At 44.2% G+C, this 26,997-nt stretch overlaps 1 protein-coding gene across 1 annotated transcript in view; it reads right to left on the reverse strand.

The window, feature by feature from the left end:
- Nucleotides 1-26,997, reverse strand: part of FCHSD2 (FCH and double SH3 domains 2) — a 382,474-nt gene that overhangs the window by 30,590 nt on the left and 324,887 nt on the right. The window contains exons 12-13 of the mRNA XM_040339308.1: nucleotides 25,479-25,595; nucleotides 21,909-22,013 (exon numbers count right to left, since the gene is read on the reverse strand). Of these exons, the coding sequence (XP_040195242.1) occupies nucleotides 21,909-22,013; nucleotides 25,479-25,595 (222 nt within the window). The remainder of the gene's footprint in view (nucleotides 1-21,908; nucleotides 22,014-25,478; nucleotides 25,596-26,997) is intronic.

Raw genomic sequence — 26,997 nt, forward strand, 5'->3', positions numbered from 1 at the left:
TCCTAAGCTGCAATTGTAATTTTCACAGTAAACAATGCATTTTTATAGCACTTTTTGCTGTGAAAATGACAATGGTCCCAAAAATGTGTCTGCCATAATGTCGCAGTCACGAAAAAAAAATCACTGAACGCCGTCATTAGTAGTAAAAAAAAAAAATTATTTATAAAAATGCCATAAAACTATCCCCTATTTTGTAAACACTATAAATTTTGCGCAAGCCAATCGATAAACGCGTATTGTGATTTTTTTAAACAAAAATAGGTAGAAGAATACGTATCGGCCTAAACTGAGGAAAAAAAATGTTTTTTTTTTATATATTTTTGGGGGATATTTATTATAGTAAAAAGGAAAAAATATTGCATTTTTTTCAAAATTGTCACTCAATTTTTGTTTATAGCGCAAAAAAAAATAAAAAAAATAAAACGCAGAGGTGATCGAATACCACCAATAGAAAGCTCTATTTGTGGGGGAAAAAAAAGGACGCCAATTTTGTTTGGGAGCCACGTCGCACGACCGCGCAATTGTCAGTTAAAGCGACGCAGTGCCGAATCGCAAAAAGTGGCCCGGTCATTGAGCAGCAATATGGTCCGGGGCTGAAGTGGTTAAAGGCTGTTCTAAAAAAAAAAAAACCCCGCCTAAACTCACAAAACCAGCTGCAGTGTGCATAAGGCCTTACTGTCCAGTGACAAGCGTTGAAGAGGGAAAGGGTGTCCATGAGTGACTGTGTGTCCCAAGCGTGTCACAATCCTATGGGGTAAAATGACCGCACCAGCCAAGCAGACTCTGGCTGGAAAAAGCGCCCAGAGGCGATTTAGTTTGCATGAGTTGCACTATACAAGTCATTCATTCATTCATTCATGAGAGCCGGGGCTAGGAGAAAATGGGTTGAATGATGCTGGCTGTCAAAAACTGAAATCCTGCTGTAAAAAACTGCGAGCAAGCAAGCTTTTATTGCAGAAGAGACATGCACCATCTCCTCTTCCTAAAAAAAAAAAGAGCCCCTACCTGTCTACTCACCGTTTTCTCCGACACTGTAAACTGAGCTGTGCATGCGCAGCTTAGCTTACAGGGCTGGGTCGGTCTCCAAGTGCCAGGATGATAGTCTCCTTCGCTGGCACAGGAGTGACATCATCCTCTGCTGCCCAATGAAGAGACCTGAAGACTGACACTCAGAAGAAGATGCTGGTGCAGGAGACTTCGTTTTTTGACTGCAGTTTTACCTTGAAGAGAACCTGTGCTTTGCCTTGCATGGACAGATCAAAAGCGGTCTGGAATCTGGGCAGAGTTGTCGTTTTTAAAGGGGTTTTCCACCCATTTTGTAAGTTTATTAAAAGTCAGCAGCTACAAAAAGTGTAGCTGCTGGCTTTTAATAAACCGACACTTACCTGCTCCACGGCTCCAGCGACGCGCCGGCCGGGGCTCCGCTCCTCGCCCCCCCTCGCCGGCCGGCGTCTTCATGCTCAGTGTGGGCACCCGGCCGTGACAGCTTTCGGCTTCACGGCCGGGCACCCACTGCGCATGCGCGAGCGGCGCGGCGCCGTCTGATTGGACAGGCGATTGCCGAGGACCTGTCACGTGTCCTGGGCGATCGCCTACAGCAGCCCCTTCCTGTAGGTGATTAAGCTTAATCGCCTAGGCGGTTAGGCTTAATCGTCTACTCGGAAGGAGGAAGTGGGACAGGAAGTTCCACTCCTCCTGAAGTCCCCACTCCCCCCCCAAAAAAATTACATGCCAAATGTGGCATGTAAGGGGGCGAGGAGTGGGATAAGCGGAAGTTCCAAATTTGGGTGGAACTCCGCTTTAATCAGTCTGCAAATGCATATTTTTTGCTTCACCAGTATTTTACAGAAAATAGATGTAGCCGGACCCCGTCACCGACTGCCCTCAAACAACAGTGCCAATCCTGGCACAATCAGGAGGTTAAAGAATGAAAGATGACATTGGAAATAAAAAACGCTGTCCGCAGTCTGTGCTGAACTCCGCTGATGGTGCAATTCCAGCCAGCGCTGTTCATGCAGAAAAATCCAAGGCAGGCACTTTAGCTTTGTAGACAAAAATGTGAATTTCTGCTCACATGGGCACCAGAGATGAGATATTCTATAAAGATTTATGCCATTCAGGGAGCCCTGGGCAAACATGCCAGACTCAAATGCGTGACAAATCGGAGGAGGAAAAATGAGTACGATGCTGCAATAGAGAGTTACCAAAGTCTCCATGTACCCAATTCAAAAGTACAATAAGTGGTTAATATACCCATGATGGATACCAAAGTATTATACTAACAATATATTAACAGGCTCCTTCAGAAAAAAATACTGCCGACCTCTAATATTAGGGCACTTACCTGTCCAGGGATCCAGCAAAGTCCTCACCCGACACAGATCTTTTTTTAATCAGGCGTTTCCCTTAATCATCTTGATTAACCACTTAACCCCCGGACCATATTGCTGGTCAAAGAACAGAGCACTTTTTGCGATTTGGCGCTGCGTCGCTTTAACTGACAATTGCACGGTCGTGCGACGTGGCTCCCAAACAAAATTGCCGTCCTTTTTTCCCCACAAATAGAGCTTTCTTTTGGTGGTATTTGATCACCTCTGCGGTTTTTATTTTTTGCGCTATAAACAAAAATAGAGCGACAATTTTGAAAAAAAATAATATTTTTTACTTTTTGCTGTAATAAATACCCCCCAAAATATATAAAAATATGTTTCTTTTCCTCAGTTTAGGCCGATACATATTCTTCTACATATCTTTCGTAAAAAAAAAAATCGCAATAAGCGTTTATTGATTGGTTTGCGCATTTTTATTAATATTTGTTTTTACTAGTAATGGCGGCGATCAGCAATTTTTTTTTCGGTACTGCGACATTATGGCGGACACTTTGGACACATTTTTGGGACCATTGGCATTTTTATAGCGATCAGTGCTATAAAAATGCATTGGATTACTATAAAAATGCCACTGGCAGTGAAGGGGTTAACACTAGAGGGCGGGGTTAAGTATGTTCCTTGGGTGTGTTCTAACTGTAGGGGGGGGGGTGGCCTCACTAGGGGAAATCACTGATCTTCTGTTCATACAATGTATGAACAGAGGATCAGCATTTCCCCCCCTAAGAGGACCGGGAGCTGTGTGTTTACACACACAGCTCCCGGTCCTTGCTCTGTAATGAGCGATCGCGTGTGCCCGGCAGCGCGCACGCACCCCTAGTGGCCTGCGCGAGAGCCGACGTTATATTACGTGCTCTCGCGCAGGGGAGCCGACCTGCCACCGTAAAACGATGGCGGCTGGTCGGCAACCTTTTAAGGAAAACAGTCCCCACCGCCCCCAAAGGTGACAGACAAGTGGAGCTTCCCTTTTTGGGTGACTGGTCTTGTCTCCGCCCCCTCCTGTAGTATCTGCAGGCAGACTGTAGTGGGTGGGGCATGCTGGGTTCCTCATACTGTTCTGCTCTCTGCACAGCCTATGTACAGCACAATAATTTTTTAGCCCTGTAAGTTGCCAGGTGAGGCCTCCATGGACTTTGTTTTTCCAGCATATTCCTCAACTGGATTGAGATCTGGAGAATTTGGAGGCCAAGTCAACACTTCAAACTCGTTATGTTCCTGATATCATTTCTGCAGTGTAGCAGGGCGCATTATCCTAGTGAAGAAAACCACTGCCACCAATACAGTTTCCAAGAAGGGGTGTACTTAGTGAGCAAGTATGTTTAGGTAGGTAATACGTATCAAACAACGTCCACATGAATAGCAGGAGCCAAGATTTCCCAGCAGAACATTGCCCAAAGCATCACGCTGACTCCCCTGGCTTACCTACTTATTTTAAGCATACAGGGCCAGATTCACATAGAACTGCGGCGGCGTAACGCATCGTAGATACGTTACACCGCCGCAAGTTTTCATCGCAAGTGCCTGATTCACCAAGCACTTGCATGAAAACTTACGCCGGCGGCCTCCGGCGTAAGCCCGCGAAATTCAAAGGGGCGTGTGCCATTTAAATTAGGCGCGGTCCCGCGCCGGACCTACTGCGCATGCTCCGTTTTAAAATTCCCGCCGTGCTTTGCGCGAAGTGACGTCATTTTTTCTAACGGCGACGTGCGTAGCGTACTTTCGTATTCCCGGACGTCTTACGCAAGAATTTTTTTTTTTTAAATTTCGACGCGGGAATGACGGCCATACTTTACACAGCACATACATGGGCTGTGTAAAGTTAGGGCAGATAAAAAAGACGACTAAAATTGCGACGGGAAACTAGACTAGCGACGACGTACCGAACGCGAAAAACCGTCGTGGATCTCCGTAAAACCTCATTTGCATACCCGACGCTGGAATACGACGCAAACTCCACCCAGCGGCGGCCGCGGTATTGCATCCTAAGATCCGACAGTGTAAAACAATTACACCTGTCGGATCTTAGGGATATCTATGCGTAACTGATTCTATGAATCAGTCGCATAGATACTCTGAGAGATACGACGGCGTATCTTGTATCTCTGCTGTGAATCTGGCCCACAAAGACTCGTCATTTATGTTATATGGCCATAGATACACTTGCAAACTGCTAGAAAAATATGACACCAACAAGGAAGAAACCCAACCCTCTACCCTGCCCAACTACCATCTGACCTGCACTCCATAGGAAAGCGTCTCATTGCTGGATAATTCAGAAGGGTTAAAAGGTGAGAAGGTTTCCCTGGGAAAAACCTCCCTGCCTAACCAAGCATGAAGATTAATGTACAGGTGTCAGGAGGACACTGTCTGCTCATCTCATGTTAATCAACACATGGTACTAACAGGCCCGTCTAACTATATGCTGGAAAGAGGAAGCTCGACTCTAGCCAAAACTCGTTTTAACCACTTAAGCCCCGGACCATATTGCTGCCTAAAGACCCAAGGGGTTTTTACAGTTCGGGACTGCGTCGCTTTAACAGACAATTGCGCGGTCGTGCGACGTGGCTCCCAAACAAAATTGGCGTCCCTTTTTCCCCACAAATAGAGCTTTCTTTTGGTGGTATTTGATCACCTCTGCGGTTTTTATTTTTTGCGCTATAAACAAAAATAGAGCGACAATTTTGAAAAAAATGCAATATTTTTTACTTTTTGCTGTAATAAATATCCCCCAAAAACATATACAAAAATATTTTTTTTCCTCAGTTTAGGCCGATACGTATTCTTCTACCTATTTTTGGTAAAAAAAATCGCAATAATCATTTATCGGTTGGTTTGCGCAAAATTTATAGCGTTTACAAAATAGGGGATAGTTTTTTTGCATTTTTATTAATTATTTTTTTTTACTACTAATGGCGGCGATCAGCGATTTTTTTTCGTGACTGCGACATTATGGCGGACACTTCGGACAATTTTGACACATTTTTGGGACCATTGTCATTTTCACAGCAAAAAATGCATTTAAATTGCATTGTTTATTGTGAAAATGACAGTTGCAGTTTGGGAGTTAAACACAGGGGGCGCTGTAGGAGTTAGGGATCACTGTGTATGTGTTTACTAGTGTAGGGGGGTGTGGCTGTAGGAATGACGTCATTGATCGTGTCTCCCCTATAAAGAGATGACACGATCGATGCAGCCGCCACAGTGAAGAACGGGGAAGCTGTGTTTACACACGGCTCTCCCCGTTCTTCAGCTCCGGGGAGCGATCGCGACGGAGCGGCTAAAAACAAATAGCCGTGCCGTAGTCCCGGATCGCTCCCCGAGCGGACCCGACCTCCGCATGTACCGGGGGGGGGGGGTCCCGATCTGACCCCCCACCCACGTCTAGCAGAGGACGTACAGGTACGTGATTGTGCCTGTCCGTGCAATTCTGCCGACGTAAATGTACATGAGGAGGTCGGGAAGTGGTTAAAAGGCAAATTCCATCTTTTTTAAAAACAAAAAAAGAAAAAAAAAAAAAAAAAAAAAAAAAAAGAATCGATGCATTTATATTGTTAAAAGAAAAAATGTGAATTTAATAATTTTTTGCATAGGAACCTGCAAGACACTGTATCTTGGGGGATAGGCTCCAGCTGACCATTCCTCCAGCCCCAGGTCTGTACAAGGTACAGATCTTTGGTTAGGAGGCTAGACTAGAGAAACATAAAAATTGAGATAGGTTTGGGCTCTATTGAGTCCTTCTATTTCTGAGGGCGGGGGGGGGGGGGGGGGGGGGGGTGAGAGAGCACAGACTCTTCTCTGTCAGGGAGTAAGACCATCTTGATAGGATTGACACCACGCTGAGAGCTATGAAATTGGAGTGTGCAGCCAGTGGGAGCGGTGCTGCAGTGACTGTACACAATCCTCACACGATGTCCAATAGGACGAAACGCGTTGGATGACACTCGTAGAGTCATTGCGATCTTTTTTGATTTGCTGATGGAATACATAGTGCTATTTTAAGTGGATTCTTGTTAAAGGGTTTGTAAAGGAATTTTTTTTTGTTATCTTAATAGCTTCCTTTACCTTAATGCAGGGCTGTTTTCATGTCCTCATTGTTCGTTTTTGCTCTCAAGTTGCTGTAATTCTTCTCTGATCTCAACACTTCCTGGTTGTCCGTTTCCTGTGATTACTGTTAGGTAGATTCACGTACCTTGGCCTAAAATTAGGACGGCCTAGCCTACTCTTTTTAGGCTACACCACCGTAAATTATTTAGGCTAGTAGTGATTCTTAAACCTTACCTGCTCATTTTCGGCGGCGTAGCCTAAAACAAGCGGGCGTAACGGCACCTAATTCAAATGACTTGGAGGGGGGCATGTAGTATGAAAATGAGGCTTGACCTCACGTTTTTTGATGTTTTTTTACACTGCGCATGCGCCGGGCGACTACATTTCCCAGTGCGCATTGCGGCTAAGTAGGCCGTACGGGCCTATTGATTTCAACGCGGACGTAAACGACGTAACTCCCGATTCGCGGACCACTTACGCAAACGACGTTAACATTTCGAAATTTGCGGCGGGAACGGCGGCCATACTTAACATTGGCTAGGCCACTAGAGCCTAGCTCTAACTTTACACGGCCTATCCCTTACGGAAACGACGTAATTCGATGGCGTAGGCCTGGCGTATGTTTGCGTTCGGTCGTGAATCGGCGTATCCCCTCATTTAAATAATCTACGCCGGCCGCAATGGAAGCGCCATCTAGCGGCCAAAAGAAACATTGCAATCTAAGATAGAACGGCGCAAGCTGTCCTATCTTAGATATGTTTAAGTGTATCTCTGTTAGAGAATACACTTAAACATAGGTCGGCTTAGATTCAGAGTTAGGTCGGCTTATCAGTAGATAAGCCAGCCTAACTCTTTGTGAATCTACCTATGTGTGTCTAAAACCCCTCAGCACCAATCAGTTTCGTTTTCCAAACCATCACTGCCCTGTATTGGCTCTGTGTCTCTGTACATCACAGAGGCAGGAAACAACATGCAAAAACGAAACTAGAAACTACAGGTACATTATATGATTGATTTTTATCTATTTTTAATCGTTTTTAAAAGGAATCAGTTAACTGTTATGTCTCTATACCCTGTAAACAGTCATTTCAGCAAAACATTTTTTTTTAATTACAACTCCTTTAAGTGTACACCCATTTGTTACAATAAATGTTATACGATGCCGTTTTACCCTATAATGTCGCAGTCCCAATAAAAAAATAAAATCGCAGATCACCACCATTCCTAGTAAAAAAAAAAAATATAAAAAAAAAAAATCATAATTATGTCCCCTTTTGTAGGTGCTCTAACTTTTGCGCAAACCAGTTACTATACGCTTATTGCGCTTTTTTTTTTTTTTTTTTTTTTTACCAAAAATATGTAGAATACGTATCTGCCTAAACTGAGAATATATATATTTTTTTAAATGGGATATTTATTATAGCAAAAAGTAAAAAATATTGTGTTTTTTTTTTCAAAATTGACGCTCTTTTTTTGTTTATAGCACAAAAAATAAAAACCGCAGAGGCGATCAAATACCACCAAAAGAAAGCTCTATTTGTGGGAAAAAAAGGACGTCAAATTTGTTTGGAAGCCACGCCGCACGACCGCGCAATTTTCAGTTGAAATTTCGCCTGGGAGGTATATGTTCACAGTAAGCAAGTGGTTAAGTGAGATAGAAGGCGCTTGCGTGTGCCCGCTGCATCGCGGGGGTGCTGATGCTCGTGACCGGTGGTCACGATCGCAGGCACGAGAGGCAGAACAGGGACGTGTGTGTAAACACACAAATCCCTGTTCTGTGAGGACAGACAGATCGTGAGTTCCTAACAGCTAGGAACCACGATCTATCATTTCCTCTAGGTCAATCCCACCCCCCTACAGTTAGAAACAAACATTAGTTAACACAATTAACCCCTTGAACGCCCTCTAGTGTTAATCCCTTCCCTGACGGTGACATTTATACAGTAAACAGTGCATTTTTATAGCAATGATCGATGTATAAATGCCAATGGTCTCAAAAATGTGTCAAAAGTGTTCGATGTTCCCACGATAATGTTGCAGTCCCGATAAAAAAAAAATAATAATAAAAATGCTATAAATCTATCCCCCATTTTGTAGACGCTATAACTTATGCGCAAACCAATCAATATACGCTTATTGTGATTTTTATTACCATAAATATGTAGAAGAATACATATCGGCCTAAACTGAGAAAAAAATTTGCTTTAAAAAAAAAAAAAAATGGGGATACTTATAGCAAAGAGTACAAAATATTGTGTTTTTTTTCAAAATTGTCGCTCTTTTTTTTGTTTATAGCGCAAAAAATAAAACAATCGCAGAGGTGATCAAATACCACCGAAATAAAGTTCTATTTGTGCGAAAAAAGGACATCAATTTTGTGTGGGTACATCGACGCACGACTGCGCAATTGTCAGTCAAATCAACGCAGTGCCGAATCGCAAAAAATAGCCCGGTCATTGGGCAGCCAATTCTTCCGGGCCGAAATGGTTAAAGCGGGGTATGCCTGTATATAATTTGTTTGCACTATATGTCTAGTGAAGTGCCAGCCAGCCACCACATATAGGCCCGGATTCACAAAGCACTTACGCCAACATATCTCGAGATACGCCACATAAGTGTAAATATGCGCCGTCGTATCTATTCGCCGGACTCTGAAACCAAGATACGCCTGAAAATAGGCTTCATCCGACCAACGTAACTTTCCTACGCCGGCGTATCGTGGGCGCATATTTACGCTGGCCGCAAGTGGCGCTCCCATTGATTTCCTATTCAAATATGGAGATGAGGGAGATGAGGGAGATACGTTGATTCACAAACGTACCTGCGCCCAGCGCATAATATACGCGGTTTGCGTAAGTCGTACGTCCGACGTAAAGTTATTCCCCATATATGAGGCGCATGCTAAGGTATGGACCAGGGAACACAGCCGTCGTATTTTACGTTGTTTACCTAGTACGTGAATAGGGCTGGGCGTAGGTTACGTTCACGTCGTAGGCAGTGATCCGTCATATCTTAGGGAGTAGTTCCAGCGTGATTCTGAGCATGCGCACTGGGATACGTCCACGGGACGGCGCATGCGCCATTCGTTTTAAGTACTTGTATGGCACTCGGCCCATCATTTGCATGGGGTCACGCCTCATTAGCATGGCTCACGCCCACTTCCACCTACGCCGGCTTACGCCAAGGAAACCCAGCGTAGATTTAAGGGCGAGTAGGAGCAAGTGCTTTGTGAATACTGTGCTTGCCTCTCTGCGCTGCGTCGGCGTAGCGTATATTCGATATGCTACGCCGGCATAAATATGCGCCGATGTATGTAAATCCGGGCCATAGTCTCAAAACGCGCTTTTTATATTTAAATTTTTTTTTGTGGCGACAGGGATGGGACTTGTAGTCTTCCATTCACAGATCCTGTTAATGGGGGCTGTGGACCAGCACGAGTTTCAGATTACATCCTAAATATGGGTGTAACAAACATCAGAAAAGTGGACTTTACATTTTTAATAGACTGTTGAAAAGTTAAAATTTTTGTCAGGTTTCAAATTCTCTTCTACCTGTCATTAGCAAAGGAAAGGACGGACAAATCTTCCTCCCACAGCAATGAAATCCCAAAGTCCTAAACCGTCTTCACATCCCTACTTTTCCCAATCGGAGGCAGCGCTGTCTGAAGCAATGAGTTTCCAAACTCCCATAGACCACAGGCAATGGAAAAACCTCACGGAGTGCGTGATTACAATGAACTACGCTATCTAATATTCCACATGATTGCTCCGTGAGGACCGAGCAAGCTGGATAACTACCCCCCTAGGGGTACACTTATTTTAAAATATTAATTATAACCGCTGTACTGTGCCCAGAGGAATCCTCCTACAGAGAAATGGATTTACACCGCTCACAGCTGGGATTTCTCCTTTAAGTGTTTTTAGCAGTCAAAGGTCAAGAGTATCTGACACACACACACACACACACACAGGCTGAGTGTATATACAGAGTGTATAAGCTTAACCACTTAAGACCCGGACCAAAATGCAGCTAAAGGACCCGGCCAGGTTTTGCGATTCGGCACTGCGTCGCTTTAACAGACAATTGCGCGGTCGTGCGACGTGGCTCCCAAAACAAAATTGGCGTCCTTTTTTTCCCACAAAGAGAGCTTTCTTTTGGTGGTATTTGATCACCTCTGCGGTTTTTATTTTTTGCGCTATAAACAAAAATAGAGCGACAATTTTGAAAAAAAAAATTTACTTTTCCTTTTTGCTATAATAAATATCCCCCAAAACTATATATAAAAAACTTTTTTTTCCTCAGTTTAGGCCGATACGCATTCTTCTACCTATTTTTGGTAAAACAAAATCTCAATAAGAGTTTATCGGTTGGTTTGCGCAAAATTTATAGCGTTTACAAAATAGGGGATAGTTTTATTGCATTTTTATTTTTTTGCATTTTTTTTTACTACTTATGGCGGCGATCAGCGATTTTTTTAGTGACTGCGACATTATGGCGGACACTTCGGACAATTTTGACACATTTTTGGGACCATTGTCATTTTCACAGCAAAAAATGCATTTAAAATGCATTGTTTATTGTGAAAATTACAGTTGCAGTTTGGGAGTTAACCACAGGGGGCGCTGAAGGGGTTATGTGTGACCTCATGTGTGTTTACAACTGTAGGGGGGTGTGGCTGTAGGTGTGACGTCATCGATTATGTATCCCTATAAAAGGGATCACACGATCGATGACGCCGCCACAGTGAAGGACGGGGAAGTCGTGTTTACATACAGCTCTCCCCGTTCTTCAGCTCCGGGGACCGATCGTGGGACTCCAGCGGCGATCGGGTCCGCGGGTCCCGGAGCTTCGGACCGCGCTGCGCGCCCCACGGCTGGACAATAGCACAGCACGTACCTGTACGTTCATGTGCCCAGCCGCGCCATTCTGCCGACGTAAATGTGCAGGAGGCGGTCCTTAAGTGGTTAAAGGAGTTGTAAAGGAAAAAAAATTTCACCTTAATGCAATCTATGCATTAAGGTGAAACAACATCTGATGATGCCGCCCCCCTTATACTTACCTGACCCCTCGAAAGTCCCACGCTCAGTCCCGACATCCTCTTCGCCGCTCAGCCTGGCCGCTGATTGGCTAGAGCGGATGGATTGACAGCAGCGCAGCCATTGGCTGGCGCTGCTGTCAATCACATTCAGTGACATGGCGAGCTGAGGGGCAGGGCCGCTCGCTGTATCACAGAAGACGCTCCCGCAAGGACTCATCACCATGCAAGCTCTCTCATGAGTGTGGTCAGTACTTACGGGGAGGACCAGAGAAAGCCGCCGAGGGACCCCAGAAGACGTGGATCGGGGCCACTCTGTGCAAAACAAACTGCACAGTGGAGGTAAGTATAACATGTTTTTTATTTTAACCACTTAAGGACCCCTTCACGCCGATATACGTGGGCAGAATGGCACGGCTGGGCACATCCATGTTCCTGTACGTTGCCCTTTAAGCCCAGCCGCGGGGTCGCGCCGGCGCGTGCCCGCGACCCGGTCCGAAGCTCCGTGGCCGCGGGACCCACGGACCCAATAGACGGTGGAGTCCCGCGATCGGTCCCCGGAGCTGAAGAAAGGGGAGAGCTGTATGTAAACACAGCTTCCCTGTTCTTTACTGTGGCGCTGTCATTGATCGTGTGATCCCTGATATAGAGAAACACAATCAATGACGTCACACCTACAGCCACACCCCCCTACAGTTAGAAACAGAGATAAGGTCACACTTAACCCCTTCAGCGCCCCCTTGTGGTCAACTTCCAAACTGCAATAGTCATTTTCACAGTAAACAATGCATTTTTAAACGGACAATGGTCCCAAAAATGTGTCAAAATTGTCCGAAGTGTCCGCCATAATGTCGAGGTCACGAAAAAAATCACTGATCGCCGCCATTAGTAGGAAAAAAAAAAAATTAATAAAAATGCAATAAAACTATCCCCTATTTTGTAAACGCTATAAATTTTGAACAAACCAATCCATAAATGCTTATTGCAATTTTTTTTTACCAAAAATAGGTAGAAGAATACGTATCGGCCTAAACTGAGGAAAAATTATTTTTTTTTATATATTTTTGGGGATATTTATTATAGCAAAAAAGTAAAAAATATTGCATTTTTTTCAAAATTGTCGCTCTATTTTTGTTTATAGCGCGAAAAATAAAAACCGCAGAGGTGATCAAATACCACCAAAAGAAAGCTCTATTTGTGGGGAAAAAAGGACGCCAATTTTGTTTGGGAGCCACGTCGCACGACCGCACAATTGTCAGTTAAAGCGAAGCAGTGCCGAATCGCAAAAACTGGCCCGGTCCTTTAGCTGCCTAAAGGTCCGGGTCGTAAGTGGTTAAAGAAATGTTTTTTTTTCCTCTAGTGACACTTTAAAAAAAAAAAAAAATAATCCATGCACACTAGTCGGCTGTGAAAATGCCAAAACCTCTGGCACAAAAAGAAGCATTATAACAAACTCATAACGATGGCTTGTATTGCACAAGAGTTTAGGCACGTTTATGAATGTCATGTTTTTTTTTTTGCCTAAAATCGCCTATAAAAAACACACTTGTCGAGTTTTCTTTTTGGGGGTAGAACACCTGTGCATCCCTATGTAAGTAAAACATGGCATGGATGTAATTGCCCTATGTGAATGAAGCCTAAAAAAAGGTTAAGTTGCAATAAAGGAAAAAAAGGTTTTATGATCACGGGCTAACCGACTTGATATTAGCACATTAAACATCCCTTAATTTATTAAATGAAAAGAGGGGGAGTTTATTGGGATTTTTAAGGCGCAAAATAAAATAAGTGGTATCAACTATAATGTATAAAAGATTTTTTTATTTTGAGAAACAAAATAAAAAATTGTTAAAACATAACAATTGGCAAGTACAATTTAACAAGATTTTATGAAAACAGCACTAAAAGATGGACTTCCAAACGTTTGTTTCGCACATATGTCAGGCTTCTTCAGCAGATGCTGTCCAATTCGGTACAAGCCTTCTATATCTCTTGAAATGTTAATCACAACAGAAATCACAGATCAGGGGAACCATGTGCTACAGGCGGCCATAGAGGGCATTCAAGGACCAGAAAAACAAGTTCTGCGGTGGACTCAATACCGAGGGACGAATGCTGTCTAAATCCACCAGTGCATATTTCTAAAGACTGATGTTTAGTGACAGCATATTTTATTTATGTTCCTATGTTCCAGCAGCATCTCCTGAAAAAGGCTGACATATGGGCGAAACATGTTAGGAAGTGCTTGCTAATTGTAATGTTTTAACACATTTTTTATTTTGTTTCTCAAAATAAAAAATCTGTTATACATTATAGTTGAGACCGTTTAATTTATTTTGCACCTTAACCACTTCCGGACCGCCGCATGTATATGTACGTTGGCAGAATGGCACGTACAGGCACATTGGCGTACCTGTACGTCCCTGCCTAGACATGGGTCGGGGGTCCGATCGGGACCCCCCCCCCCCCGGTACATGCGGCGGTCGGAAACCCGCGGGGAGCGATCCGGGATGAGGGGGCGGCTATTCGTTTCTAGCCGCCCCCTCGCGATCGCTCCCCGGAGCTGAAGAACGGGGAGAGCCGTATGTAAACACGGCTTCCCCGTGCTTCACTGTGGCGGCGCATCGATCGAGTGATCCCTTTTATAGGGAGACTCGATCGATGATGTCAGACCTACAGCCACACCCCCCTACAGTTGTAAACACACACTAGGTGAACCCTGACTCCTACAGCGCCCCCTGTGGTTAAACCCCAAACTGCAACTGTCATTTTCACAATAAAGAATGCAATTTAAATGCATTTTTTGCTGTGAAAATGACAATGGTCCCAAAAATGTGTCAAAATTGTCCGAAGTGTCCGCCATAATGTCGCAGTCACGACAAAAATCGCTGATCGCCGCCATTAGTAGTAAAAAAAATAAAAAATAATAATAAAACTATCCCCTATTTTGTAAACGCTATAAATTTTGCGCAAACCAATCGATAAACGCCTATTGCGATTTTTTTTTACCAAAAATAGGTAGAAGAATACGTATCGGCCTAAACTGAGGAAACGTTTTTTTTTATATATGTTTTTGGGGGATATTTATTACAGCAAAAAAGTAAAAAATATTGCATTTTTTTTTCAAAATTGACGCTCTATTTTTGTTTATAGCGCAAAAAATAAAAAACGCAGAGGTGATCAAATACCACCAAAAGAAATTTATGGGGAAAAAAGGACGCCAATTTTGTTTGGGAGCCACGTCGCACGAACGCGCAATTGTCTGTTAAAGCGACGCAGTGCCGAATTGCAAAAACCCCTTGGGTCATTTAGCAGCATATTGGTCCGGTCCTTAAGTGGTTAAAAATCTCCCTCTTTTCATCGGTTAAGTTGCAATGTTTTAAAAAAAAGTTATGCTATGTGAATGAGGACATGTATGTGTTGTCACTTTTCTACCAGGCAATTTAAAAAAAAATTGCACAAATCTGCAGTTTTTATCGAAAAATTAAACCCCAAATCAATTGAATAGTTTCAGAAAGCCGGGTCCCTATAGCTGCAGTTGCAGTTTTGAATGCTGCATGATATTTGCCCAACTGTTTATCAAATGCATATTTTCAGAAAAATGCACTAAAATGAATTTTAATGCAAACAAACACAACACCTGATTTTAGAGTAAAATATGAAAGCTGGGGTAGTTTGGCATTTGAATAAACAGATACCAAACATGTCAAGCCTAAAATCTGTCCATGCCGAGAAATGATGACAGCTACAGTACAGAAAATTCATAGTCGACTCTGTGCCTGCCAGATGCTCAGGCCCTGAAGCAGCCCCAGCCCATAACCTTTCTACCACCATGCTTCACATTTGGTATGGGTATCCAAAAGGATTCCCTCCTGAAAGACCATCTACCATTTGCAACAAACATGTCTACTGTTACTGTGGCCAGTACGGGAAATCTAGTGTTTGCCTGTTCAAAGACACTATTTTACCAAAAGGATTCCCTCCTTCCCCCTACACGCACATGAACTTTAATGGCGTCCCAGCCTTAGGCCGTAGGGTTCAATATTGGGTTGGCCCACCCTTTACAGCTTTAACAGCTTCAACTCTTCTGGGAAGGCTGTCCACAAGGTTTAGGAGTGTCTATGGGAATGTTTGACCATTCTTCCAGAAGCGCATTTGTGAGGTCAGGCACTGATGTTGGACAGGAAGGCCTGGTTTGCAGTCTCCGCTCTAATTCATCCCAAAGGTGTTCTATTGAGTTGAGGTCAGGACTCTGTGCAGTCCAGTCATGTTCCTCAACACCAAATTTGATCACCCATGTCTTTTTTGGACCTTGTGTACTAGTCCAAATAATTTGCTGAAGGGGGGTGGGGGGATTATGGCGTGGGGTTGTTTCCAGTGAGGGGAACTCTTAAGGCGTCAGCGTACCAAGACATTTTGGACAATTTCATGCTCCCAACTTTGTGGGAACAGTTTAGGGATGGCCCCTTGCTGTTCCAACATGACTGAGCACCAGAGCACAAAGCAAGGTCCTGGATGAGTGAGTTTGGGGTGGAGGAACTTGACTGTCCTGCACAGAGTCCTGACCTCAACCCGATAGAACACCTTTCAGATGAATTGGAATGGAGACTGTGAGCCAGGCCTTCTCGTCCATATCGGTGCCTGACCTCACAAATGCTCTTCTGGAAGAATGGTCAAACATTCCCATAGACACACTCCTAAACCTTGTGGACGACCTTTCCAGAAGAGTTAAAGCGGTTATAGCTGCAAAGGGTGGGCCAACTCAATATTGAACCCTACGGACTAAGACTGGGATGGCATTAAAGTTCATGTAAAGGCAGGCGTTCCAATACTTTTGGTAATATAGTGTATGTTGAAGTCAACTATTTCTATGGGGTGCACTGATTTTTTCGCATGACTGTCTTCAATTTCCCCCATAAATGGTAAAAGTCAAAAACATGCAGGAGGTGAACAACAAATAAATGCCTTACAACCAAATAAGTACAGCCTCAGTAAGCGATAAATTATGTGCCGGCACATGAACAACATTATTCCTCAAATCATGCAAAACAGGTACGTCCTCTTGAAAAAAAGCGCAGATATCGCGGCCGACCTTGCGCTCAAAATCCGCTGAAATAACTGCAGCTCTCTTCAAAATGAATGTGTGTTCAGCAGAAGGTTATAATTACTTCTATTTGTAACAATACTAATTAAATCTTAATTAAAGTGCAGCAGGAGGAGACACATGGCGGATGGCGGGGACTGTGTGCGTCTCAACACCACAAACATAACAAAAGCTGCGAGTAGAATAATCGGAGACTGGCTTCGGCCATAAATTAGAAGGTGACGTTTTATTATCACACTGCTGAAATTCTATACAGCCAGGCTCTCCTAATAAAACCTTTATGGCTCTCTGGGTCGGGGGGGGAGGCCACACACAACACACCAATCATTACCCAGATACAATTGCAGACAGGAGATCTCACCAGAATATCAAGCAAATGGTTGAAATTCTGTAAAAACAGATCTTGATTTTCATTAGACCTGCTCGCTCCAAAGTAAATTCCTACACGTTAAATAATATGGCTGGAAAAATATAAATTAGAAAAGATTCTCCTGAAAGAAAGCTTCAAAAGCAGTTTAATGCTCCCTACCCTCTTGACAGTAAGGCCCATTCACACAATGGTGTTGGGGCAACGCATGGAAAACGCAATAATGCGACACAGAGACATTCATTCTCAATGGCACTCTAAAGGCTCGTACACACGATCGGATTATCCGACGGGAATTGTGTGATGACAGGCTGTTGTCGGAAAATCCGTATGTTGCATCCGACAATTGTTGTCGGATTTTCCGGACAAATGTGGGATAGTATGCTTTAACCACTTACCCCCCGGACCATATTGCTGGTCAAAGACCAGAGCACTTTTTGCGATTCGGCACTGCGTCGCTTTAACTGACAATTGCGCGGTCGTGCGACGTGGCTCCCAAACAAAAATTGGCGTCCTTTTTTTCCCACAAATAGAGCTTTCTTTTGGTGGTATATGATCACCTCTGCGAGCGACAATTTAGAAAAAAATGTATATTTTTTACTTTCTGCTGTAATAAATATCCCCCAAAAATATATAAAAAAACATTTTTTTTCCTCAGTTTAGGCCGATACGTATTCTTCTACATATTTTTCGTAAAAAAAAAAAAAAAACGCAATAAGCGTTTCTTTTTTGGTTTGCGCAAGAGTTCTAGCGTTTACTAAATAGGGGGTAGTTTTATTAATATTTTTTTTTTTACTAGTAATGGCGGCGATCAGCGTTTTTTTTATCGGTACTGCGACATTATGGCGGACACTTCGGACACTTTTGACACATTTTTGGGACCATTGGCATTTTTATAGCGATCAGTGCTATAAAAATGCATTGATTACTATAAAAATGCCACTGGCAGGGAAGGGGTTAATACTAGGGGGCGGGGAAGGGGTTAGTATGTTCCCTGGGTGTGTTCTAACTGAAGGGGGGTGGCCTCACTAGGGAAAATGACTGATCGCTGTTCCTACATTGTATGAATAGAAGATCAGGCATTTCTCCCCTGACAGGACCGGGAGCTGTGTGTTTACTCCTGGTCCTCGCTCTGTAACAAGCAATCGCGGGTGCCCGGCGGCGATCGCGACCGCCGGGCACGCGCGCAGGAGCGAGCAGGGGGCGCGCGCGCGCACGCCCCTAGTGGCCGATTCGCCTGCTGACGTAGAGCTACGGGCTCTTGCGCAGGAGAGCCGACCTGCCGCCGTAGAACTGCGGCGGCTGGTCGGCAACCAGTTAAAATTGTCTGCCAACAATTGCGTGTCGTCGGATTTACCGATCGTGTGTACACAAGTCCCTCGGACAAAACTCCAAAGTACAAACACGCATGCTCAGAAGCAACATTAGCAGAAGTTGCCCAAAGGGTGTCGCTAAAGAGCTGAAAAAAACACGTTGTTTTGTGTTCGTAGTTCACAGCCAACGCCCTTCGGACAAAAGTCCTACGCTTTGTCCGCTGAAAATCCGATCGTGTGCATGAGGCTTAAGGACACTTAAGGACACTTTCACACTGGGGCCAAGTTCTAGAGCCTGCTACTAGATTGTGCTAAAGGATCACTAAAGGACATTTTTTTTTTTTTAGCTAAATAGCTTCCTTTACCTTACTGCAGTCCTGGTTTCATGTCCTCATTGTTCGTTTTTGCTTTGAAGTTGCTGTAATTCTGCTCTGATCTCCACACTTCCTGGTTGTCTGGCTCCTTATGAAAATACTCATGGGAGCTTTCTCACTGTAGGTCTAAGCTGTCATTACTGTGTGTCTAAAACTCCTCAGAACCAATCAGATTAATTTTAAAAACAAAACACTGCCCTGGATTTGTTTGTTTTTGTTCTGTGGGTCTCTTTACTTCACATAAACATGAAACCAGTTTAAAACCGAAAGTGAAACAAGAGGCACATTATATGATAGAATTGTATCTATTTTTAATCATTTTTAAAAGGAATCAGTTAACTTTTATGTCTCTATACCCTGTAAACAGTCATTTCAGCAAAAAAAAATGTTTCCTTTAGTGACCCTTTAAGTGGCAATCAACACTCCCATTAGGATCAGTGTTCAACATGTACAAACTGGAGCTAAATTGTACTTTAAAAGCTTCAACAAAGCTTGCTGAAAGTTCAAAAAAAAAATTGTCAATGCTTGCTGTTCACACTGTTTATACAAGCTGAAGCCCATGTGAAACACGCCTAACATGTTAATGGGCATTGCTGCAAAGCCATAGTGTGGATGGATGGATCCTAAAGGAGAGAGATTTTTAAGGTAGTTGATAGATCATATACATTGAAACACAAGTAAATGTACTCAACAATGCCCGGCGAATCCAGCGCTGCTGCACTGTAAACTGCCATTGCACTGTTGCACATCCCATACCGAAATAAGGAAGGAGGAGCATTCCCGCGCTGCCTTTAATAACAGGGATAATGTCCTAGTTGCAACAAATAGGTCAACCAAAACCCAAATAATGGATAGAATAAAATCAATGTGTGATGTTGCTCTCTAGGTAGTGACTAAGTATACAATAAAAACACTATAAATAAAATCCTAAGTAATAGTCACACAGTGCTAAACTATAATCAATAAATGAATAAATATAAAGTGCAAGTGCTAAAGGTGACGGCAGTGAAACAAGCTTTGTGTAAACTAATGTTACAGTGATGCACAAAACCACATGGGTAATACTTCAAGTAAATATTAAGGTGCTACTAATATAAAGGAAGTCCATAAAGGAGTGGCCTAGAGTAGTAACATGCTACTTGGTGAAACGCTTCTTCAGTGTAATTACACTTCTATGCAAGGTGGTCCCTTACCTTACCACCGTAAGGTAACGGCCTGAGAAAATTAAGATGGTAGAGATAGTCCAGGTTCCTGCCTTAGGCCAATAGGAGCTTTCCTTGGTATAACTCAGCAATAGGTATAGGAGAAAGAGGGGGAAGCTCCAAATCCAACACAATGAATAGGAGAGAGAAGAAATGGAGGTCCAGATCTTGAAGTATATTGTGGCTAGTAACGTTTTATTTAAAAAAGGAGCCGAAATGTACTCACATTAAAGTGGAGTTCCACCCATAAATATAACATTACATCAGTAGTTTTAAAAAAATGTCATTAGTCCTTTACGAATTTTTTTTTTTTTTTTTAGATGCCTTCAAAGTGTTGTTGCTAGGCAGAATAGTTAATCTTCCCACTTCCTGCACCTAGGTGCTTAATGCTTCCTAACCTACACCGCACAGACTCCTGGGAATGTAGTGGGTGTAACTTTCCAGGAGTCTGTGCACTCCCCAGTCTCAAAGAATCATGTGACTTGGACAGCACAGGTGCTGAAACCTGATCTGACACTGCTTGTGCAGCACTGAGCATGTGCGGGATCTGCAAGGCCGAAATCCAGGAAGTCATACAGTCTGGCTTCATGATGCCCACACTTAAGATGGCCCCAGTCAATTTCTATTTTATAAAGTGTCTAAATGCTGTAACAACCTAACAAAACGGACCTTAGTTTACAGACTAACTTTACTAGAATACATTAAGCTTGTGTATTACAGGGGTATTTATATTTAAAAAGTGAAATTGTGGCTGGAACTCCGCTTTAAAAAGTAAACAAACACAGCACAGCACCACAAGCGACGACTTCGCAACCTGACGTCTCTTCCGGTGCCTATCTGTTCCGACGCGTAGCGTCACGATCACGTGACTTCATCAGGGATAAAACATCCCGTACCACCATCTTATCTTTTTGCCTCATCAGAAGGCTGTCGTCTCTTCCTGGGTCATACAGCCAACCCCTAATGACACACTGCAGTGCATGTGCTGTAGATTAGCCCGATGCGTGATGCGTGTATTTCAGGAGGCTGCGGACAGCTGGGGACTATGTCCTTGTTGCCTACATAAGAAATTTGTAGTGCGGTGGTTGTGCTGGGGGGACACAGGGGCGCCTGATATAAAAGCTAGTGTTACAGGGCACCTAGGAAGATGAAACAAAGAGCTATCAGGAGTAGGCAACCATGGCCCCCCAGCTTTCGAAACAACAAGTCCCATGAGGAAGACCCTGACAATCACAGGCATGACTCCTAGAGGCAGAGGCATGATGGGATTTGTAGCTTCACCACAGCTGGAGTGCCGAGGTTGCCTACCCCTGAGATACATATACTTTACATCAGGGATATGCAATTAGCGGACCTCCAGCTGTTGCAGAACTACAATTCCCATGAGGCATATCAAGGCTCTGACAGCCACAAGCATGAACCCAGAGGCTGAGGCATGATGGGACTTGTAGTTTTGCAACAGCTGGAGGTCCGCCAATTGCATATCCCTGCTTTACATACACTATATTACCAAAAGAATTGGGACGCCTGGCTTTACATGCACTCACATGAACTTTAATTGGATCCAAGTCTGTCCTGACCTCAACCCGATAGAATGCCTTTGGGATGATTTAGAGCGGAGACTGCAAGCCAGGCCTTATCGTCCAACATCAGTTCCTGACCTCACAAATGCGCTTTTGAAAGAAAGGTCAAACATTCCCATAAACACACTCATAAACCTTGTGGACAGTCTTCCCCGAAGAGTTAAAGGTGTTATAGCTGCAAAGAGTGGGCCAACTCAATATTCAACCCTACAGACTTAGACTGGGATGCCATTAAAGTTCATGTAAAGGCAGGCGTCCCGAAACATTTGGTAATATAGTGTATGTAAGCATATCTTGAAAACGAATTAGTGGGGAGTGAAGTCTTAGTAATGTCTTCTCAATTGTTACTTGCAAAGCTGTAAAACTCACACTATTTAGAAGTTGTGAGTCTACTAAAAATGTAAATGAAATGCAGATGTATTCAATATAAAATGCAGAGTGAATCACACAAAAGTTACCAAACTTAAGATTTTTTTTTTTGTTGCGTACCACGCTTACTTACCTCTGCTTTGCGAATACCCTCTCTGGCGTCTTCGACTTTCTGCTCCAGTTCCGCCCGACCTTGCTCTGACGGCGGCGTGCTCTGACACTCTAAATCATCCAGGGCCTGTAAGGAGACAAAGTGATGGATAAAGTGACTCTGCAACCCAAAAAATCAAGGCGAAAAATTATCCAATCAAATATTCTCTTCTCTGAATCTGCTTCGCAAATTAAAAACCAGGCTGCCTAATCTCTCTATGACAGCCAGGGGTAGATCTATGCAACAGACAAATACTCTTGCGCACAAGAGTGTTGATCAGGTGATCTATAGTTCAGGATGGATAATGTCCTTGCTGCCCTGCAGGATGGGGGCATCCCAACAGTCAGAGAATAGAGAAAAGAGGGTGCACCAGCCTTGTGCATTATCCTTAGATGTGTTTATTTAATCACTTCACATCCCACGTATAGTAATACCGTGTTTCCCCGAAAATAAGCCCTAGTAAAATGTGTTAAAAAATGTTTTAATCCACCTTGGAAGTCTTCTCCTCTCCTCCTGGCTGACACCCGCCCCCCCTCCACAGTGCACGGAGCTGGGCAACGCCAGTGAGACAGCGGCTCCCCCCCTCCACTTTCTTCCCGCCCGCAGCCCCTCCCTCCTCAGCGCACAGATGCCAGCAGGACACCGTCTCCCCCCTTCTCCACTCTCCTCGCGCCCGCGGCCCCACCTCCCAGAGCGGGCCAATGCCAGTAAGACAGCGGCACCCCCCTCTGCTCTCCTCCCGCAGCCCCTCCCTCCTCGGTGCACGGAGCAGACAGATGCCAGCGGGACACCGGCTCCCCCCTCCTCCCACGGCATCCCCTTCCAGTGCACGGAGCGGGCCAACACCAGCGGGGATCCCGGAGCAGAGAAGAGCCCAAGGAGACCATGCGACCGCCAGGTCAGCTGAAAGAAAGGTACAGGTAATGCCCACAAAGAAATCACAAAGGGAGACACACTGCACCCCACATTCCTAAAAATGTAATTGCATACGGTAATTCTATGAGGATGGATTTTAGGATTCTTTTTAGGTTCTGACCTGACAGGGAGGGGGAGGGGGGGGATAAGACAGGGGACCCACTAGATAAATGACACAGCAGAAGCACTATGCAATCTATTATGATTTAAAGGAAAAGGATTTTTTTTTTTTTTTTTTAGGGTTACAACCACATTAAGATCATTGTACATATCGTAAAAAAAATAAGACATCCCCCGAAAATAAGCCCTAGTGTGTTTTAGGCTGCCAAAATTAATATAAGACCCGGGCTTATTTTCGGGGAAACACGGTATGACGTCTGCAGGAGAGATCTCCCACCCTGGGCGGGCGTCATATGACGTCCTCGGCTTCCCTGCGGTACAGGGGGCGCGCATGCGCCTCCGGTGGCGCACGTGCCTGCCACGCCACAGAGGAGCCGATGCGCATGCCTGGTGGCCGCAATGTCTGCTGGGCACTCGCGATTGCTCGTTACAGAGCAGGGACGGGCATCTCTGTGTGTAAACACACAGATCCACGTCCTGACAGAGGAGATCATGTGCTCCGAATACAAGAGGAAAACCGATCAATCTCCTTTTTTTGTCAGTCCCCTCCCCCCAGTTAGAATCACTCCCTAGGTAACACATTTAACACCTTAATCGCCCCCTAGTGTTAACCCCTTCCCTGCCAGTGACATTTACACAGTAAACAGTGCATTTTTATAGTGCTGATTGCTGTTTAAATTTGAATGGTCCCAAAATAGTGTTAAAAGGGTCCAATGTGTCCGCCGCAATGTCACAGTAAAAATCGCAGATTGCTTTTACTCTAGTAGGTCTCTGCCCCCTCACCCTGCGGACTCCTCCACCCTCCTCCCTCCCCTTATCCATTCTCTTTCTCTGTTCTACACCCCTATTCTACTACTACTTCTCTCTTCTTTCTTTCTATCCCCATTAATTTTTCTATTTTATTGGTTAAACTAAATGGACTTGTGTCTTTTTTCAACCTGACTATGTAACCCCTGATGTCTCACTTTTCAGACAGAGAAAGGGACTGAGGACAGAGGGGTAGATTCAGAGAGGGCGTCCTAACTTTGCGGCGGCGTAGCGTATCGTGTTTACACTACGCCGCCGTAAGTTAGCGAGGCAAGTACATGATTCACAAAGTACTTGCCTGCTAAGTTACGGCGGCGTAGCGTAAATCGGGCAGGCGTAATGGCGCCTAATTCAAATTTAGCTGAGGGGGCGTGTTTTATGTTAATGGAGCTTGACCTGACGTGATTGACGTATTTTACGAATGGCGCATGCGCCGTCCGCCTACATATCCCAGTGTGCATTGCGGCAAAGTACGCCGCACGGTCCTATCGATTTCGACGTGGACGTAAATGACGTAAAACCCTATTCACGGACGACTTACGCAAACAACGTAAAATGTTCACATTTCGACGCGGGAACGGCGGTCATGCTTAACATTACTATTCCAGCTATTTGATGGAATAACTTTAGGCCTGATAATGCGTTACGTAAACGGCGTATCTGTACTGCGTCGGCCGGGCGTACGTTCGTGAATAGGCGTATCTAGTGATTTACATATTCTACGCCGACCGCAATGGAAGCGCCACCTAGCGGTCAGCCTAAAAATTACACCCCAAGATAGGACGGCGCAAGCTGTCGTATCTTAGATAGGTTTAAGTGTATCTCTGTTTGAGAATACACTTAAACTTAGGTCGGCGCAGATTCCGTGTTAGGTCGGCGTATCTACTGATACGCCGGCCTAACTCTTAGTGAATCTACCCCAGAGATTCCCCAATCTCTTTCTCTGCAGCCAAGCAGCAGAGGGAAATCTGCGCAGCACAGGGTGATTAGGGTGTGCCCAGGCACACCTGGCACAGCCTGTGCGCACGCCTATGCAGGGGCCGAAAAGTACACATGGATGCACCCACAAGGATGCATGTTTCTATGCAACGTACACATGCCATTACTAATAACTATAGTCACAGTGGGGCTGGAAGTGACCACACCCAGCTGGTGATCACTGTGTGGGGAAGGGAGGCATCAGTGGGTTGAGGGTTGCCCTATGAAGAGAACCTGTCGCTTTGCTTTGAACAGGCAAAATAACAGCTTCTAAAAATGAAAAAAAAATAAAATAAAAAAATAAATATATATATATATATATATATATATATATATATATATATATATATATATATATATATAAAATAAAAATGGAGCAGGTATAATTGCCCCTGCCCCACCCAAATAACAGGTAGCTGTGACCAGGCAAAGCGCCACCGTTTCTTGGTAGTGTCGTAGCTTGCCTACCCTCTTCCAACCTCGACACACTCCTTTGGTCCCATCACTATGATGGACTGCCTAGCTGACCAATAGAGGAAGAAAGCTTGCCCCTCACTACCAGGAAAACAAATCACTGGCAAAATACCCCCACAGCCATAATATACAAGGTAAAATCAAATAAAACAAATATAAAATATACAATAGCCATCTAAAGCACACAGAATTTTCATGAAAACATCAGGGCATGACAAGCCTCAGGAGAGGACCCTGGTGTGTTTCTACTATACCTACACGCTGGCTGTGGATGATGTTCTTATGCTCCCTCGCCACTCGGGTTGCCCACTTGCGTGCCTCTTTGTTCAGGCTGTGCTCTTCCGTGGTGCCCGTTTCCGATTCCAGCTGCCGACTCTGCAAGACAAAACCAAAAGTTCTCAGAGATCTCTGTCTTCGTAACGGGGCAGAAGACTCTTCACACTTTCAGCATAAGCTTCCAGCAACGTAATGAGCTGTGATCTGCTGGAATGAGTCTACGCAGCAAGGCGCAAACATCCACAGCTGCCAGAGTGGAAAGAACACAAAGTTACTGCATTTATTTTTTTTGGGAGATGTGACGAGACGCCCAGTTGTCTCCATAAACAGATGTCATTTTATTTTTTTCTACTCTTAAGGACGGGGATCCTGAATTGAGAACTAAAGACTCAAAGGTGCTGGTAATGGGCAATTAACGAGATCAAAGAGTAAAGCAGTGACAGCTAATTTTCATGATATAGAAGGCCTTAAAGTGACACTAAACTACGCATGTCAAACACAAGGCCCCGGGGTCAAGGCCTTGTCACGTGCTCCTCGTACTCAGTTTTATAGCTGGATTGCGGTGGAACTTGATTCCACCACCTCTGGCTTTCATTCTCCACTCCTCGCCGTCACTTGTAAACACAGAAGTCTGTGGGGGTTGGCACTGCACACGGTGCATAGACCATCCCTAAACCCTGTACTCTTTACAATGCATACCCCTGAACTCTGTTACAACCAAAACCGTAAATGTATTTTATTGGGATTTTATGTGATGGACCAACACAAAGTGGCTCATAATTGTGGAAGGAAAATTATAAATGTTTTTCAAAATTGTGGCGTGCATTTGTATTCAGCCCCCTTTATTCTGATACCCCTAACTAAAATCTAGTGGAACCAATCGCCTTCAGAAGTGACCCAATTAGTCCACCTGTGAGTAATTTAATCTCAGTATAAATACAGCTGTTCTGTGAAGCCCTCGGAAGTTTGTTAGAGAACCTAAGCGAACAAATAGAATCATGAAGGCCAAGGAACACACCAGACAGGTCAGGGATAAAGTTGTGGAGAAGTTTAAATCACGGTTAGGTTATAAAAATAATCCCAAGCTTTGACCATCTCACAGAGCTCTGTTCAATTCATCATACGAAAATAGAAAGAGTATGGCACAAACCTATCAAGACATGGCCGTCCACCTAAACTGACAGGCCGGGCAAGGAGAGCATTCATCAGAGAAGCAGCCAAGAGGCCCATGGTAACTCTGGAGGAGCTGCAGAGATCCACAGCTCAGGTGGGAGAATCTGTCCACAGGACAACTATAAGGCTTCATTTCCATGGACGTTTTTACAGACACTTTTTTTTAGCCTTTTTTACAGCTTAAAGTGGAGGTTCACCCTAAAAGGAGGAACGTCAATCAACTAGGAACGCCCAGACCCGCAAGAATCATACCCGGAAGCCGAGGGATGAAACGACGATAACGAGGTATGTACGAGAAGAAAAAAAAACAGCATACCCGCAGTGTAAT

The sequence above is a fragment of the Rana temporaria genome, chromosome 2 (genome assembly GCF_905171775.1).
Source record: "Rana temporaria chromosome 2, aRanTem1.1, whole genome shotgun sequence".
Lineage (NCBI taxonomy): Eukaryota > Metazoa > Chordata > Amphibia > Anura > Ranidae > Rana > Rana temporaria.